Source organism: Pseudonaja textilis, chromosome Z (genome assembly GCF_049901715.1).
Source record: "Pseudonaja textilis isolate UNSWEBS1 chromosome Z, rPseTex1.2, whole genome shotgun sequence".
NCBI classification, from domain to species: domain Eukaryota; kingdom Metazoa; phylum Chordata; class Lepidosauria; order Squamata; family Elapidae; genus Pseudonaja; species Pseudonaja textilis.
The window spans coordinates 47,658,309-47,676,167 of record NC_142008.1 but is presented as its reverse complement, the minus strand read 5'-3'; the positions used below and the strand labels follow the sequence as shown (position 1 = coordinate 47,676,167).

The 17,859-nt window shown below is 36.8% G+C and overlaps 3 protein-coding genes across 10 annotated transcripts in view; 1 reads left to right on the top strand and 2 right to left on the bottom strand.

The window, feature by feature from the left end:
- The window catches only part of ZCWPW2 (zinc finger CW-type and PWWP domain containing 2), a 45,401-nt gene extending 35,592 nt beyond the window's left edge, over positions 1-9,809 (bottom strand). Inside the window, exons 1-2 of the mRNA XM_087917154.1 lie at positions 9,661-9,809; positions 7,834-8,159 (exon numbers count right to left, since the gene is read on the bottom strand). Coding sequence (XP_087773280.1) covers positions 7,834-8,159; positions 9,661-9,774 — 440 coding nt within the window. The 5' untranslated portion in view covers positions 9,775-9,809. The remainder of the gene's footprint in view (positions 1-7,833; positions 8,160-9,660) is intronic.
- Positions 9,810-9,914: 105 nt separating this feature from the next.
- The window catches only part of AZI2 (5-azacytidine induced 2), a 41,360-nt gene continuing 33,415 nt past the window's right edge, over positions 9,915-17,859 (top strand). Inside the window, exons 1-3 of one of the 2 annotated variants that reach the window (XM_026708263.2) lie at positions 9,915-9,963; positions 10,115-10,191; positions 17,590-17,819. In XM_026708263.2, the coding sequence (XP_026564048.1) occupies positions 17,595-17,819 (225 nt within the window). In that variant the 5' untranslated portion in view covers positions 9,915-9,963; positions 10,115-10,191; positions 17,590-17,594. The remainder of the gene's footprint in view (positions 9,964-10,114; positions 10,192-17,589; positions 17,820-17,859) is intronic. The other variant, XM_087915680.1, reaches the window with a different exon arrangement.
- The window catches only part of CMC1 (C-X9-C motif containing 1), a 144,867-nt gene continuing 143,313 nt past the window's right edge, over positions 16,306-17,859 (bottom strand). For all 7 annotated transcript variants that reach the window (XR_015739976.1, XR_015739977.1, XR_015739978.1 and 4 more), the window contains one exon: positions 16,306-17,756. The gene's annotated coding sequence lies outside the window, so the exon portion shown is untranslated. The remainder of the gene's footprint in view (positions 17,757-17,859) is intronic.

Genomic DNA, 17,859 nt, shown 5'->3' with positions numbered 1-17,859 from the left:
TAAAGCTCTTCCAAAGCGGGGAGAGGGCAACCAATAATCTTCTGGACAATGACGTTAACCCTCTGGAGTGCTTTCCTATCTGCCACTGTGCAATTGGCAAACCATACAGAGGTGCAGTATGTTAAAAGGTTCTCTATGGTGCAGCGGTAGAAGGTTACCAGCAGTTTTTCATTCAGTTGTTATTTTATGAGGTCTCAGGTAATATAATCTCTGGTGGGCCCTTTTGACCAGGGCTGCAATGTGGGCACCCCAGGTCAGGTCCCCTTTTAGGGTAACACCCAGAAACTTAAAACGGGCCACTTGCTCCACTCGGTCTCCATTGATAAGCAAGGGCTGGATGTCTGATCTGTTACTTCTATAATCTACTATAAGCTCCTTGGTCTTATTGGTGTTGAGGACCAAATTATTGTATCCAACCACAAAAGTAACAGGTCTACCTTATCTCGATAGGCAGACTCCCCCCCGTGATGGACTCTTTGAATTACATTCACCCTATGAATTTGCATATTAAGATTGTCCTGTTAATTTCACTTCTTGACAGAAATCCCAAAATGTTATAATTATATTTCCTATATTTTCCATGTTTCTTCCACAAATTTAAGAGGCAATGTTTAAGTTATCAAAAATATTTTCTTTTATTAACCACAATTTTTCTTCATAAATATATGGTTCTGGCATGTTTTGGTTTATAGTAATAGCAATAGCACTTAGACTTATATACCACTTTGGAGTATATACCACTTAAAAGACTCCAGGCTGTCACCAAGATAAAGGAGAGTGTGCTACATGACCTTCTTTTTGCTGATGACTGTGCCCTGAATGCTAGATCAGATCAGGAAATGCAAGCCAGTGTGGACAAATGTATCTGAATGGTCTGAATATGTGTCTGAATGGTCAATTAGCAATTCCAAATCTTGACCAACAAATGCTCTGTCCTACACATTGATTAAAAAAAATCAGTACACCAAATAAAAGGTAGGCAGATATGACCTCATTGACAACCCTCACTCTATCAAGGATCTTGGAGTACTCATATCAAATGACTCATATCAAGTAACACCAGACCTCACTGTAACAGCATTGACAAAAAGGCACGAAGAGTTGTAAATCTAATCTTATGAAGCTTCTCCTCTGGTAATATTGAATTACTAACTAGGGCATACAAAATCTTTACTAGACCAATACTCAAATACAGATCATGTATCTGGAATCCACACTGTATATCGTACATTAATACAATTGAGCAAGTCCAGACGTATTTAACGAGAAGAGCACTACACTCTTCTGCCCTATACCACCAGCCTTGAAATGTTGGGCTTGGACAACCTAGAACTATGCCACCTATGATTGGATCTAAGCGTAGTACACAAAATTATCTGATACAATGTCCTACCAATCAACGACCACTTCATCTTCAACTGCAACAATACAAGAGCACACAACAGATACAAACTCAATGTAAACCATTCCAAACTTGATTGCAGAAAATATGACTTCAGCAACAGAGTGGTCAATGCCTGGAATGCACTACCTGACTCTGTTGTTACATCCTCAAACCCCCACTCCTTTAACCTTAAACTATCTACTATTGACCTCACCCCATTCCTAAGAGTCTGTAAGGAGCGTGCATGTGCATAATTGTGCCTACCGTCCCTGTCCTATTGTCCCCATTTATTCATACCTATTTTCTGTATTCATATTTATTCTTATATCTATTATCTTGTAAGCGATTGACAAATCAGCTAAATAAGTACATAAAATAAATAATAAATACATTCGCTGCAGCATACGACAACTTCGGCCTCCTCATTAACACAATGAAGACCAAAGTAATACACTAGCCAGGTCCAAATGCCCAACACCAAGAGCCCACCATCACAAAGAAGGGACAAAAACTGCAAGCAGTGGACCAATTTACATACCTTTTCTGCACAGTGACAATTGACATTGAGGTCAACTGCAGAATCACCAAGGCAAGCTCTGCATATGGCACAGTACTGACCAACGTGTGGAACCTCCATGGAATAAGTCTTGCTACAAAGCTCAAAGTCTATTGAGCAATAGTGCTAACTACCCTGATGTATGTCAGTGAGACTTGGACAGTATATAGGAGGCACACTAGGCAATTGAACCAGTTCCACATGACCTGCCTCCATAGATGTCTGAGGATCTGGTGGTAGGACAAGGTGCCAGATACAGAAGTCCTCTTCAGAGCAGGCCTGCCATCAGTTCACATCCTGCTGATGAAAGCCCAGACATGCTGGGCAGGCCCAGCTGCAAGGATACCAGACCATCGCACCCCTAAACAGCTCCTCTATGGTGAGCTGTCTCAAGGAAAGTGATTGCACGGAGGACAAGGGAAGAGATATAAAGACACATTGAAAGCCTCCTTCAAGTCTCTGGATATCGACCCCACCTCCTGGGAAACCCTGGTACAAGATCGATTGACATGGCGCACATTGATCCACCAAGGCTATCAGACATTTGAAAACAGAAGAAAAACCATAGCACAAGAGAAGCGAGCACTCTGCAAAGCCAGAGCTGCAAATGCTGTAACAATGGTGTCCACACATCTGCCTGACATGTGGCAGAACATTCTGTGCCTCTATAGGCCTTAACAGCCACCTGCAGACACACCTGGACCTGTTAGATGTCAAGGTCCTCTTCGAACACGATGGATGATCATCATCATCATCATCATCATCATCATCATCATCATATACCATTTCATAGTGCTTTATAGCCCTCTCTAAGTGGTTTGCAAAGTCAGCATATTGTCCCCAACAATCTGAATCCTCGTTTTACCAACTTCAGAAGGATGGAAGGCTGAGGCAACCTTGAGCTAGTCAGAATTGAACTCCTGATAGTGAGCAGAGAGTTAGTCTGCAATACTGCATTCTAATCACTGTGCCACCACAGTTTATACTTTCAGATTGTTGGAGAACTGTAATGGAAGCTAAATAGAAAATAATAAATATAGAAATTAGGGCGGAACAAACAGATAAGAGACTGGAAGGGATGGACAGAAAAGTAACAGAGATGAATAGAGACTTGGAAAACTCGATAATCCATTTGGAAATGGAACACACAGCATTTTATTTGTGGTTCCAGAATGTTCCAGAATCTAAGGATGAAGATCTAGGAACCATAATGTCTCAATTAATAGCAGAAGCATTGCAGAGGGACCAACAAGAGACTGTAAAAGAACTTGATGAGGTTTTTCGAATCTACACAAATTACGTGAGGCAAAATACACTGCCGAGGGAGGTCCACATTAGGTTCACCAGGAAAAATGTGAGAGGTATTGTATATAAAATTACAAAGGATGAGCCGGTGGTTTATAAAGAAAAGGAAATCATGACCTTAAAACAGATCCTGAGGTGGGCGAGAAAGTTAAGGAAGGATTATAGATCTCTGGCGGCACTTCTGAACATACAAAATATTTGGTTCCGATGGCTGGTGCCAGAAGGAATGCTGGTGATGTGGCAAGAAAGAAGAATAAAAATTGATAACATCGACAAGGTGCTAGAATTCTATGACCAGCTGGTAGAAATAGAAGAAGAAGGGAGTAGTAAGAAAGAGCTGGAACGTAAGAGTCAGGAGGACCAACAAGAAGACCAACAACAGGAGACATGGGAAACGGAACAAGAAGAGAAAGGTAAAGAAGAGAGAGAACAATCAAGAAGAGAAGGACTAAGAACAAGACCACAAAGAGAAGCAAGAGTCAACAGAAGATTGAGACAGATCTATAATCAATAATGGAAGAAGAAATTAAATTACTCTCAATAAACATCAATGGATTGAACCCCCAGATTAAGAGAAAACAAATATTGAACGAATCAACAAAACAAAATATGTTATATGTTTACAAGAAGTACATATTATATGTTTACAAGAAGTACATATCCAAAAACAACATAGAAAATATCTAGACTGCCCCAAATTAGGTGTACTATTTACAGCATTGGCAGATCAAAAAAAAAAAGGGGGGGGTAGTAATTTATGTTAAAAAAGGGATAAATGTAAAACAAATTTACGCAGATGAATAAGGTAGAATTCTAATGGTACAAATTAATATGTATCAAAAACAAATATTATTGGTGGGGATATATGCCCCTAATGATAATCAAAAGGAGTTCTATAAGAGATTATATGATAAAATAATTAGTATGGGTCAAGAAAATATTTGCTTAATAGGGGACTCTAATGCCATTGTAGATATAGAAAAGGTCTATATTAGTGTGGAACAAATTAGAAAGAAAAAAAAGAAAACTCTACCAAAAACCTTTTTTGACCTAATAAAAGAAACTAATTTGGAAGATATATGGCAGAAGAGAAACCCAAATGAGGATTATACATTTTATTCTAGTCCACAAAAATCTTGGTCGAGAATTGACATGGTGTGGGTGAATGGGGCAATTGAGAAAGATATCACTGCAGTAGAAATAATGCCCAATATATGGGCTGGCTATAACCCGGTGAAAATTACTTGGAGAGGACAGAGGAAAAGAAAAAGGAGATGGGTATTAAACTCACAAATAATAAAAGAAACAGAATACAGCCAGAGAATTAAGGATGAATTAGAAATATTTTTTAACAACACACCAATTTACAAAATTTATGGGACACTACAAAGGCCTATGTGAGAGCTATATCAATAGCTTGTACAGCCAAGAAAAACAAAGAAAAATGGAAGAAACAGAATGAATTACGAAAGGATTAAAAATATGAATGTGAATTCCAAAAAGATCCAAAAAATATTGAAACAAAGAAAGAAATAGGGATGGCTAGGCATAAATTAAATTTGATATTTACAGAGGAAAATGCATGCAATTTAAAATTTGTCAAACAGAACTTTTTTGAATCAGCAAATAAGCCTGGCAGGTGGTTATCTCATAAATTAAAGATAGAGAAAGAAAAAAGGTTAATTCAGCAACTTAAAGATGAGGAAGGGAATATATGTTATTAAATGGAGGAGAAAAAGAAAATTGTGCAAAGCTGTTTTGGTGAACTTTATAAACAAGAAGAAGTTATGGAAGAAAATATTATATACTATCTAGAGGAAAATGATCTGAGCCCACTCTCTGACGAAAAAAGAGAAATACTCAAGAAAGAAATAACATTGGTAGAGCTGCAAAAGGCAATACAAAAACAAAATAATAATAAAACCCCAGGCCCGACGGTCTACCTGGTGAATTATATAAAAATGTGCACAAAATATTCAAACCAATACTACTAGATTTATATAATGAGGCTTTATTAGAAGCGAGACTCCCGAGGTCCTGGTCTGAGGTATACATTTCCCTAATCTCAAAAGATGGCAATGATCAACAATTTCAAATTATAGGCCAATCTCATTACTAAATACAGATTATAAGATATTTATGACAATATTGGCAGAAAAATGAAAGCGATTTTGAGTGAAATTATACATCCAGACCAGAACGGTTACTTGCCAAACAGACAAATTAAAAATAACATTAGAACAGTATTAAATTCAATTGAATATTATGAAGCACATTCAGAAAAACAGGCAGCTCTAATTTTTTGGGATGCGCAAAAGGCATTTGATAATCTTAATTGGCAATTTATGCTGTACCAAACTAAAAAATTGAATTTTGGAACCAACATAGAAAAAACACTACAAGAAATATATTCAAATCAAAAAGTAAGTGTACTGAGAAATGGAGATTGCACGGATGATTTTGAAATTGCGAAACGATTGAGACAAGGGTGTCCATTGTCACCTCTGCTATTTATCTTGTCCCTAGAAGTGCTCCTAGCGCAACCAGGCAAAACCCAGAGATACAAGGGATTAAAATTAGAAACGAACGGTATACAGTTCAGGTATTTGCGGATGATCTGGCATTTATAGTGGAAGACCCAATGAACATGGGACAAATATTGTTACAACAAATAGAAAAATTCAGGGAAGTGGCAAGACTCAAATTAAACAAAAATAAAACTAAGAAGATAGTTAAAAACTGTACTATAAAGCAGAAAACAGAATTGGAAAATAATATGGGACTGCAGATAGCAAAAAAGGTGAAATATTTGGGAATTTGGCTATCTCCCAGATGTTCGTCAATAAAAGAGGATAATTATACTAAATTGGTAAAGTAAATTAGAAAAGTACTGGAACGATGGGCAAAACTCAAACTGTCTTTATTGGGAAGAATAGCGGTATTGAAAATTAATACCTTACTGAAATTAATATATTTATTTCAAATGATCCTGATTAAATTAGGAAAACCTTTTTTGACAGAATTAAATAAAATGACGTCCAAATTTGTCTGGTTGGGCAGGAAGCCACATATTAAAATGAAACTTTTACAAGATAATAGGAGCAGAGGTGGTCTTGGACTACCAGAATGGGAACTCTACTCTCAAGCAGCGGTGCTGAATTGGGTTAAGGACTGGGTCAAGTTAAAAGACAAGAGAATTCTAACACTAGAAGGCCATGTCCTCCAGATAGGTTGGCATGCATTTTTGTGGGAGAAAAAAACGTAATATACATACTTACTTCAATCATAATTTAATAAGAGATCCATTCATTAGAACATGGAGGAAAATTAAAAATAAACATCATATAGAAATACCACGTTGGCTGTCAACCATGGAGGGCATGATCCACCCAAATAGATTAGATTTAAGGAAAATGGTAAGTTATGAGGAATTATTAGATAGTCAAGATAAATTAAAATCAAATCAAGAACTAAAGGAAAACGGAATTATAATTGATTGGTGGCCATATTTGCAAATCCAAAATAAATATAAAAAAGATTTGGAAGATTTTGGATTTGATAATGGGCAAAAACAATTGGACAAAATTTTACTGGGACTGGAACAATTTTTTTTAACAAAAATATATATTTATTAGATTTTAAAGAGGAAACAGTGAAAGGTACAATGATAGCTTGGATGCAGAATTTTGGATATAACATAGAATTAGGGGAATAAGAGAAAATATGGAACGTAAATTATAAGCTAACTATATCTTCAGCATACAAAGAAAATCTGTATAAAATGTTTTACAGATGGTATTTGGCCCAACGAGATTAGCAAAAATATATTCCAACATAAGGCCAAAATGTTGGAAATGTAAAAAAGTTGACGATACATTTTACCATATGTGGTGGCTATGCCCTGAGACCAGGACATTCTGGATCCAAATTAAAACTGGGTACAAGAGCTCACCGGTCACCAGATTGAGCTCAGACTGGAAACCTTTCTTCTAGGAATTATCAAAGATCGAATCCCAAAAGAAGTAAAATATCTATTGCTACATATCACAACAGCCGTCAGAATAGCTTTTGCACAAGTATGGAAAATTCCTAATATTCCCAATGAAGAATTAATATTACAAAAAATAATGGAAAGTGATGAAATGAACATGTTAGCACTGAAAGTGAAGGAAAGAGAAGACTCTAAATATTTTTTAATCTGGAATAAATGGTATGATTGGGTAGCAAACAGAAACAAGAAATAAGACAAGAAATCAACCTGTAAGAAGCCTTAAGAAAGTAAAATGTAAATACGTAAAATATAAAACAATATAAGAATAACAATTATAGAAAAACTCATTATTCAATATTAATCTAAATACAATGTCTTAAGCTATACAAGATAAAAATCTGTATAGATGTAAAAAATGCTGTTGAAATCATAATGTTTTTATGTTTTAATAACGGAAACGTAATAAAAATATATTTAAAAAAAAGAAAATAATTATGGTCTGCTAAGGTTAAAGAACATTTGTATATCATATCGTTTTTTAAAGTTGCAATTAATCTAAATTATCTGTAATTAATGCTTAACTTCTTAAAATCTTACCTTGGCCATGTTTGCATTTTTGCCAGAACCAAGCTTCCTAATGGAAACTTAGAATAAATATATTTTAATCCATGTTTTTGAAATTGAGACTCCTTGGGAAAATATTCTTCAGCAACAGAACATTTATTAAACTGTGCATCAATATTCATATAGCAGTACCATGGTGCATTAGAATCAATGTTTCCTGCATCATCTTTCAGTAACAGTCTCCATTTTAAACAGCTTCTGTTCTCACATTGTATCCACACTCTACCTATGTAAAATTCTTTTACAGAATCCATATAACAGGTCTTTATTCTTCTAGTTCGTAGAATATTTTGTTCCCTCTGAAACATAAATAACTATATTAAACATAAATCAAATTCCCATGAAACTTGTATTTCTATCTCTGTTAATAATAATAAAATACTAACTGCTCTCAAAAGTAAGTACAGTATACTCTAGTTAACTACTACAGCTTGTGAAAAATACAGTGACTATGTGGGTAGAAATTATACTTAACTTACGAAAACATGTAAAGGTAGTTCTCAATTATAACTGAGCTATAGGTAATACAGACAGTTTTCATGAACAGGTAGTTGATTGCTTATTGTATCCCATGACTATTATTAAGTATTGTACCTGATGATTCTTGAGTCTTGATGAATGTCTCTTTTCTTTTATGTACACTGAGAGCACATGCACCAAGACAATTTCCTTGTGTGATCAATCACAATGGCCAATAAAAAAAAATTGGAATATGACTATATTTTTGTACAAAACTCATCTTTAATTATTTTGACCTTAGATTACTTACTGTAATTAGTATCAGCCTTTGAAGACTCAGTGATGAAAGCATGACATGTATGGATACATGTATGAATGCATGTAGGTATGTGTATTATATGACACATATACATCTTATATGACATGTCTCAGTATAAATCTCAGAATGTCATATATATTACACTATATTATTCTGACATATATGTGTACATGTAATATACATACAGAATGTTGATGCATATTGTTTATATGTTTTAAACCAATCTGGGAAGATTTAATTCTAAAATGAAGCCTACAGATTACATTAAATTAGGGGTGTCAAACTCAGAGCCCGAGGGCTGGATGCATAGCATGCTGGCCCTGCGCCAGCCCTGTTTAGGGAAGGGAGGGAAAAGTCCCCATACATCACATGACACTGCAGTGATGACACGAGTTTGACACCCCTGCATTAAATAAATTGATGTTTGTCCATATGCAGTTTTCTATAATTTAATATCTTCAACAGAAGCTCTTCTTCAAATGCCTTCTCAATTAGAAAGTATTTGATATTGCTTCATTTGTGAAATGTTTTCCCTAACATGTAAAAGTTTATCTTTGTAACATTTTAATTCCAACCATATACAATTGGTTTAATCTAAAAGTTGTACTGACAATCAATTTTAAGCCAATACTTTATAGACTAACAATATTTGGACAATTGCAATCTCTCAAGCATCCATGTCATCAGCCTTAAAAACAGATACAAGAAATATAATTTTTAATAATTATATTGCCTTTGAATTATTTTTTATTGGTTTTTCTCGTTTCAGGTCAATTCATATGTTTTTTAGATCAATCATTGTATATTGTAGTTGAGGGACTTTTTCACGTGTTCATGCTGGTGCTTCATCTGATTGGTTTCATTTTCTTTTGTTCAATGCACTGACAGCACTGTTATTACATTTCTGTACAATTCATGCATATAATATGAACAAATAGACAGGGCTATTTTACAACTAGAAACCGGAGTACGTGGCCAGCAGCTTTTACTCCTCTGAGGGGGAAATAAAGACCATATCTCACCACGTGAGGTAACTCCGTAGCATTCCGACAAACCGGCCAGCAAAGATGGACTACAATTCCCTTCTCTCCTTCTTCTCTCACCCCGCACCCCCCATCCGCAACTTCCCATTGCATGCCGGGAATAGAACTGCCCCAGAAGAGAATAGCCGGGGCGGGTTTCGGTTCTATGGCTTCGCAAAATCAGTGAGAAGACTACGAATCCCGCCATGCCTCGCTACAGATATCCATTTCCCCCACTGAAGTGGGAGGTTATTACTTACAGACGTTAAAGTCATGTGAGATGATGGAAGTCAGAGATTCCTGGTGAGTCTGAGGGAGTGAAGGGAGGAAAGAGGAAGAAAGGCATCGTGCGCTGCCGGGGACTTTGGTTGAAGTTACATCTGCTTCTGGGCTGCGAGGAGAAATTGAAAAGTCTAAGCTAAAGTGGGCCCCATTTCTTGTTTCTCCCCCGCAGCGACCCTATCTAATTAACTGGTGCGTACGGAGACGAAAGCGCCCCGCCCACTTCTACCGCGAGCTTGCGGGCTGCAGGTAACTCTTAGTATTCCGCAGCGTTTTTCCCTCCTGGTTGTTGGCCTCTCTTCCCTGGCCCACCAATCTAAGGGCCTCAGTCAAGTTTCCAAGAAAAAGGTCGCGTGGCCTATTTTTCCTAAGCAAAATTGTGGCCCCAGTTTGGCATGGGGTAGTTCAGCACTGGCCAGTATTTTGTTTATTTAACCACTATGTTTCCAGCACTGGTTACTGAATTAACCCATTGATGATTTTGTAGAATTTATTGAACCACAAACTGACTATGAGATCTATATGCGAATAAGATACAGCAAGGTCAACATAACCAACCTTGGCATTTTGTACAAATTCCTGTGCGGAGTTTTATCTAATAAAACATTACAAGAATTTCAAGCCTTGCTGCCGTGTATGCATGCATATGATTGCAATTTTCCTTTATGTAGAAAATAATTGCTTAACTATTGCTAATTGGGTTTTTTTCCAGAAATGAGATAATTTGATATGGACTGTTAGTCTGACACACAAAACACTAAAGGTCAAGCTATATTCCTTTTCCTTTTATTTATGAGAATTTGGGTTCTCTAAAACTTTTGTTTATAAATCACATTTATAGCTGCCTAGAATTGCTATGAGTTGAGCAATCTATAAATGTGATTTATAAATAAAGTTTTCCTTGAAACATCTCTGTAAATGTCTAGAACTTTCAGTTTTGAAATGGTGTGCAGAGGTCACCAGAATCCTTGTCCTTGCATGTACTTAAGAACTGAATATTTGAGACTTGAATTTGATTGTTAATGAAAGGATAAGGAGAAATAGAATGAAAAATATCTGACAACATTTCATAAAGAGAAATATACTATCCATTCATGGAAGTTATCAGGGATAACATGTCATTTTGTTCAATTTCTAAAACATGGCCAATAGAAATGTACATTTCAAACGAAAGATACAAGAAACTGTCAGTGCTATTTGTGATTAGGCATAATTAAGCTTTGCAAAATAAATTCTAGGTTGGTATAAGTGCTCGGTTTGGAATACAGATCTCATTTAGTGCTGGTCTCATTTAGTGACTGTTTGCAGTTACAGTGGTGATGAAAAATAACTTTGCAACCAATCCACGTGGTCTTTAAGTCTGTAAAGCAAAGGAAAGCTAAAGCAAGATGTTAAACACAGTTGTGATTTCACTTAGTGACTGCTTTGCTTAATGACTGAGCTGCCAGGTCCAATTGTGATCAAAAACTACTTGTATTTGACAAAAGGAATGGGCAAAGGCTTTCTGCCTTTTCATTTTTGGTATCAAGTAAGTTATAATAAGTGAGAATATATGATAACCAAAAGTGGAATTGAAAGCTAGACATATATGAATAACCAAAGCTTAATTTTAAGGAGTTGCTATCTTGTTGTAAGTACTATTATCTAAATGCTTATGTTATTCAACATATATGTTATTCTGAGATTTGTTCTTTTAATGATTTAAGACAATTTAATTGACTCCTCATCCCTATTTTTTTTTTTATATTTTAAATCTAACTTTGTTTCTTCTAAGTTTCACTGTTATATAGGAAAACTTAGGAGTAATCAGGATGGTTTTTTTTTAGTTGTATATTCCATGTCCATCCATATCTCCTCCTTGGTTTCTAACAACAGAGTTAGAAACCAAAATGGCAGCCCCTTTTCATTGAAATAATGAGAATGGCTTTAAAAATAATGTATTATATTTTTTGAAAATTGCTTGAGACTGGAGAAATGGAAAAGCTTATTTGAAAGTTAGGTTAAACAGTCAGAATTAGATGAACATATTCAAGATTTAGTTTACTTTCTGGTACTACATAAAGATAAATTCTGTTGTATTAAGTTTACATCTTTCTGTAAAATTTTGAAGATACCTGTTCTTCTCTCTCCTATCTGCCTGGTACTTGGTCTTCTTGTTACAATGCAAGTTTAAATGTTTCATTATATAGAATCCTCTTTCTAAAAATGTATTTTCAAACACAACTCTTTGATTTGTATCTTTCGCCTGAAAAGACCACTTTTAGGTACCTGTAATATTCCTTTTTAGAAATATTCTTCAAAAAGTCAGTCTTCACCAGCTATCTCAGTGAATTAATTGAGTATTTATGGAAGAAGTTGAGAAAATGTATATGGCTAGCCAACACATGGTTGTTCTGGGTGGCTTACAAAAATAAAGTACAAAACCAATAAATTTCCACTCCCCTGGTGACAATAATTTAGATATTCTTTCTGAAGGCAATATATAATTAACACAGTCATCAACAAAATAGCCAGAATGACAGTGATTAAGATGTGGTAAAATAGAAGAGATCCAAGTTCGAGTCCACCATAGATGTGGAAGTGCTTACTAAAACCAGGGCAAGTTTTTTTCTCTCTCTCTCGGCTCACCTATTCTGGAGAAAAGAGTCCCATGTATGTCTATGGAGATTCTCAATTATTCAGATCATAGTTGTCCCATTTGTGCTTTTCAAAAGGCTTCTCATCCAAGAAGCTTCTTGAGATCTGACTTAATTCTGGGGAATGGAAGGATTTGTATTCTTTGCAATCATCTGGCTGTTAGTGTTTGCTTTCTGAGACTCATTGGTTATATCTGAGTTAATCTGAGTCACCTAAGAATATAGATTCACCTGAATCAGAGTGCAAATGGGTGTGGAACCTTCCTGGAACTGCTGAAAGGACTGTTGAGGACAGGATAGGGATGATGTCATATCCCTCCCCTTCTGTTGAGAGAGGGTTGTTCAATTTTAACAGAGATTACTTTTTGGTCCATTTTCCAAGCAATTCAAAGAGGTCCTTTTGTTGGCTACTTCTTCTCTGAAAGCGAATATATCTAAAATTTAGGACAAGAATTGATGCTAAATAGAAATTGATGTAACTTACTCAAAGGGGAAAATGTCAGCTAGTTTTGTAAGTCTCTGTTTAAAGCCTTTGGATGAAATGCCATTATCCAATACTGCTAAAGCAGACTGAAACAGCTCTATTTTTGTTGCTTTTGAATAATACTTTTATTTTAAGCCTACTATCATCCCATGCCAAAGAAGCCCTCCATCAGAGAACTGAATGATTACAGACCAGTTGCTCTTACCTGAAAACCATCACGGATCCACTGTTAGATCCCATGCAATTTGCATACCGAGCAAATAGATTGACAGATGATGCTATTAATATGCACTACATCTTATAACACATTGAATCTCCAAATACCTATGCAAGGGTCCTTTTTGTAGACTTCAGTTGAGCATTCAATACCATCAGTCCAGATATTCTTCTAAGTAAATTAAACCAATTAGCGGTACCTGAACACACTTGTAAGTGGATCATAAGTTTCTAACAGACAGGAAGCAGTAGGTGAAGCTAGGCAGAATCACATCAGATAACCTGTACAATTAGCACAGGGGTCTCCCAAGGCTGTGTGCTTTCTCCTCTTCTCCCTATATACCAATGACTACATCTTAAACAATCCATCTATTGAAATACTGAAGTTTGCAGATGATACAACAGTGATTGGTCTCATTTGAGACAATGATGAATCTGCATACAGACGACAATTTGCCTCGTGGTATAACAGGAACAGTCTGGAATTGAACACACTCAAAACCGTAGAAATGGTGGTAGACTTTAGGAGAAACCCTTCCATACTACCACCTCTTACAATACCAGACAACACATTATCAACAGAAGACATCTTCAAATTTCTAGATTCTATCATATCTCAAGACCTAAAATGGTCACTTAACATCAAAAAGTCATAAAAAGCACAACAAAGAATGTTCTTTCTGCGCCAACTCAGAAAGTTCCAACTGCCCAAGGAGTTACTGATACAGTTCTATAGAGGAATGGTTGAGTCTGTCATCTGCACCTCTATAACTGTCTGGTTTGGTTCTGCAACCCAACAAGACAGACACAGACTTCAGAAAGTAATTAGGTCTGCAGAAAAAAAACATTGCTACCAACCTGCCTTGAGGACCTGTATACCTCACAAGTCAAAAAGAGGGCTGTGAAAGTATTTACAGACCCCTCACATCCTGGACATAAACTGTTTCAACTCCTACCTTCAAAATGATGCTATAGAACATTGCACACCAGAACAACTAGACCCAAGGACAGTTTTTTCCTGAATGCCATCATTCTCTAAACAATTCCCTCAACACTGTCCAACTATTTAAAAAGTTTGCACTATTATTACTATTAATCTTCTCATCACTCCTTATCACCCATCCCCTCCCACTTGTGACTCTATGACTTAACTTTGTCGCTTGTATCCTTATTATACCCTATGACTGTTATTAAGTGTTGTACCTTATGATTTTTGATTCTTGATTAATGTATCTTTTATGTACACCGAGAGCATTTGCATCAAGACAAATTCCTTGTGTGTCCAATCACACTTGGCCAATAAAGAGTTCTATTCTATTCTATTCTATTCTATTCTATTCTATTCTATTCTATTCTATTCTATTCTACACTGCTCAAAAAAATAAAGGGAACACAAAAATAAGACATCCTAGATCTGAATGAATGAAATATTCTTATTAAATACTTTGTTCATTACATAGTTGAATGTGCTGGCAACAAAATCACACAAAAATTATCAATGGAAATCAAATTTAGCAATCCATGGAGGTCTGGGCTTGGAGTTACACTCAAAATTAAAGTGGAAAAAAACATTACAGGCTGATCCAACTTTGATGTAATGTCCTTAAAATGTCAAAATGAGGCTCAGTAGTGTGTGTGGCCTCCACGTGCCTGTATGACCTCCCTACAATGCCTGGGCATGCTCCTGATGAGGTGGCAGATGGTCTCCTGAGAAATCTCCTCCCACACCTGGACTAAAGCATCCCCCAACTCCTGGACAGTCTGTGGTGCAATGTGGCGTTGGTGGATGGAGTGAGACATGATGTCCCAGATGTGGGGAATGGGCGGGCCAGTCCATAGCATCAATGCCTTTGTCTTGCAGGAACTACTGACACACTCCAGCCACATGAGGTATAGCATTGTCTTGCATTAGGAGGAACCTAACCGCACCAGCATATGGTCTCACAAGGGGTCTGAAGAGCTCATCTCGCTACCTAATGGCAGTCAGGCTACCTCTGGTGAGCACATGGAGAGCTGTGCAGCCCCCTAAAGAAATGCCACCCCCCACCATTACTGACCCACTGCCAAACCGGTCATGCTGGAGGATGTTGTAGGCAGCAGAACATTCTCCACGGCGTCTCCAGACCCTGTCATGTCTGTCACATGTGCTCAGTGTGAACCTGCTTTCATCCGTGAAGAGCATAGGGTGCCAGTGGCGAATTTGCCAATCTTGGTGTTCTCTGGCAAATGCCAAATATCCTGCACGGTGTTGGGCTGTAAGCACACCCCCTACCTGTGCACGTCAGGCTCTCATACCACCCTCATGGAGTCTGTTTCTGACTGTTTGAGCAGCCGCATGCAATGCTCCTCCTGTCCCTCCTTGCACAAAGGCAGAGGTAGCGGTCCTGATACTGGGTTGTTGCCCTTCTATGGCCTCCTCCACTTCTCCTGATGTACTGGCCTGTCTCCTGGTAGCGCCTCCATGCTCTGGACACTACACTGACAGACACAGCAAACCTTCTTGCCACAGCTCACATTGATGTGCCATCCTGGATGAGCTGCACCACCTGAGCCACTTGTGTGGGTTGTAGACTCCGTCTCATGCTACCACTAGAGTGAAAGCACCGCCAGCGTTCAAAAGTGACCAAATCATCCATCAGAAAGCATAGGAACTGAGAAGTGGTCTGTGGTCACCACCTGCAGTACCACTCCTTTATTGGGGATGTCTTGCTAATTGCCTATGCTTTCCACCTGTTGTCTATTCCATTTGCACAACAGCATGTGAAAACGATTGTCAATCAGTGTTGCTATCTAAGTGGACAGTTTGATTTCACAGAAGTGTGATTGACTTGGACTTACATTGTGTTGTTTAAGTGTTCTCTTTATTTTTTTGTGCAGTGTATTTTAATGGGACTAATTTTTAACATTTCAATTATATTTTATATTGCTGTTGCATTTGAATGAAATCTAGATTTTTTTCCAAATATTTTATCTTTAAAGTGGGAAGTCTCTTAGATTTTCTGGAAACAGATTAATAGAAATATATTGGGTTTTTTTCTTTTTAATCTTCTTTGAGGGGCATTGTCACATTGCTTTTCCTTCAGTGTCATTTTTCAATATGATACATAGTGAAAATATGGGATGAAAACATACTGAAATGTAAAAATGAGATGATAAATAAACATACTATCTTAAAATAAAAGTTCAAGAGAACATTGACATTCCATAAGTTCAAATTGTGTTCATCCTTTCCAAAATAGCCATCTTTAAGTAGAAGTTTTAGGAAAAGGAGCTTTTGGGAAAGTTGCATCTATACCTTAAAAGAACAGATGAATCTCTTTCTATGTATACACTACAGCCCTTTCCAACTCTTCTCCGGAATGTTGCAAGGCCTGCCAAAGCAGATGGTAGCAGGGTAAGTAGCAGGAAGGGTAGAAGATTAACAGGAAATCCTGTTTTTCTATGGAAGACAATTCAAACAGGATTGGATATAGCCCCATATTTTGTCAGAATTGCAAAAATCCAACAAATGCCGTGTGTGTGTGTGTGTGTGTGTGTATTTGTGTATTTGCTTATTGGATGCTTAACAATGTTATGATTGTTTTTAAACAATGCAGTTAAAAATGAATAGTGGTAGGTACAGTCATTTTGTACTAAATTACAATAATATGGTAAAAAGCAACATAGAATATAGGGCTAGCGAGAATGTTTGTTAAACATGTGATGTATGCGGAAAACCAGCCCATGACAAACCTTATGCCCACAGAAGGCAAAGATTGACATACAGTTGTTTCTGCTTGAGATTTCAATCGATTGATGGCAACCATTTCAGCGAAATGCAGAAAACGAGAGTTCCTGTGGTGCAGCAAACTTGAATGCAGTGTTTGAATTGACTTGGTGATGTGTAGCTAGTATATGTCTCGCAATAGCAGAAGAAGGCATTTTGTGGCCGTGGTTTGCTGTTGGATTACCCAGTATTGTCGGAACCCATTTCAGAAATTGCTCCTTCATTTTGAAAACCAGGCATCTATCAGTTCTGCTGGTGTAATTGTCTCCACAATTACAAACAAATTGGTAAATACAATGGGCTTTGAAGCTCACAGGCTGTGTGCTTCCTTGATTGATAGTAATGGTAGCTTATGGGTTTGATACAGTACGTAAAACTTGGCCATACTGACTGATTCAATTAGGTGCTTAAACATTGGGTCGTCAGGCATGCTATCTGATCTTCCTTAAACAGCAGCTCAATAATATTTTCTTTTTACTGGCAGTTGAAATTGTCAGTTTTGGGTCTCTATTATTTTTATTTTTGATTATTTTATTTTTATTCAGGTATCATGGAAGAACTAGCTGAAGATGACATTGATATCCTGAACCATGAAAAAGCAGACACTCATCAGAGACAAAATGGACAATTTCCTATTCCAGTGTCTTCAGGAGAAGAATCAGTTGCTTCACATTTTGCCCTTGTCACTGCTTATGAAGATATTAAAAAGCGCCTGAAAGAGACAGAAAAAGAAAATTCTTTCTTAAAGAAAAGAGTAAGATTGTTAGAAGAAAAGGCAAGTAATTTTAGCAATATATTTTTCTTTCAAGGTTATA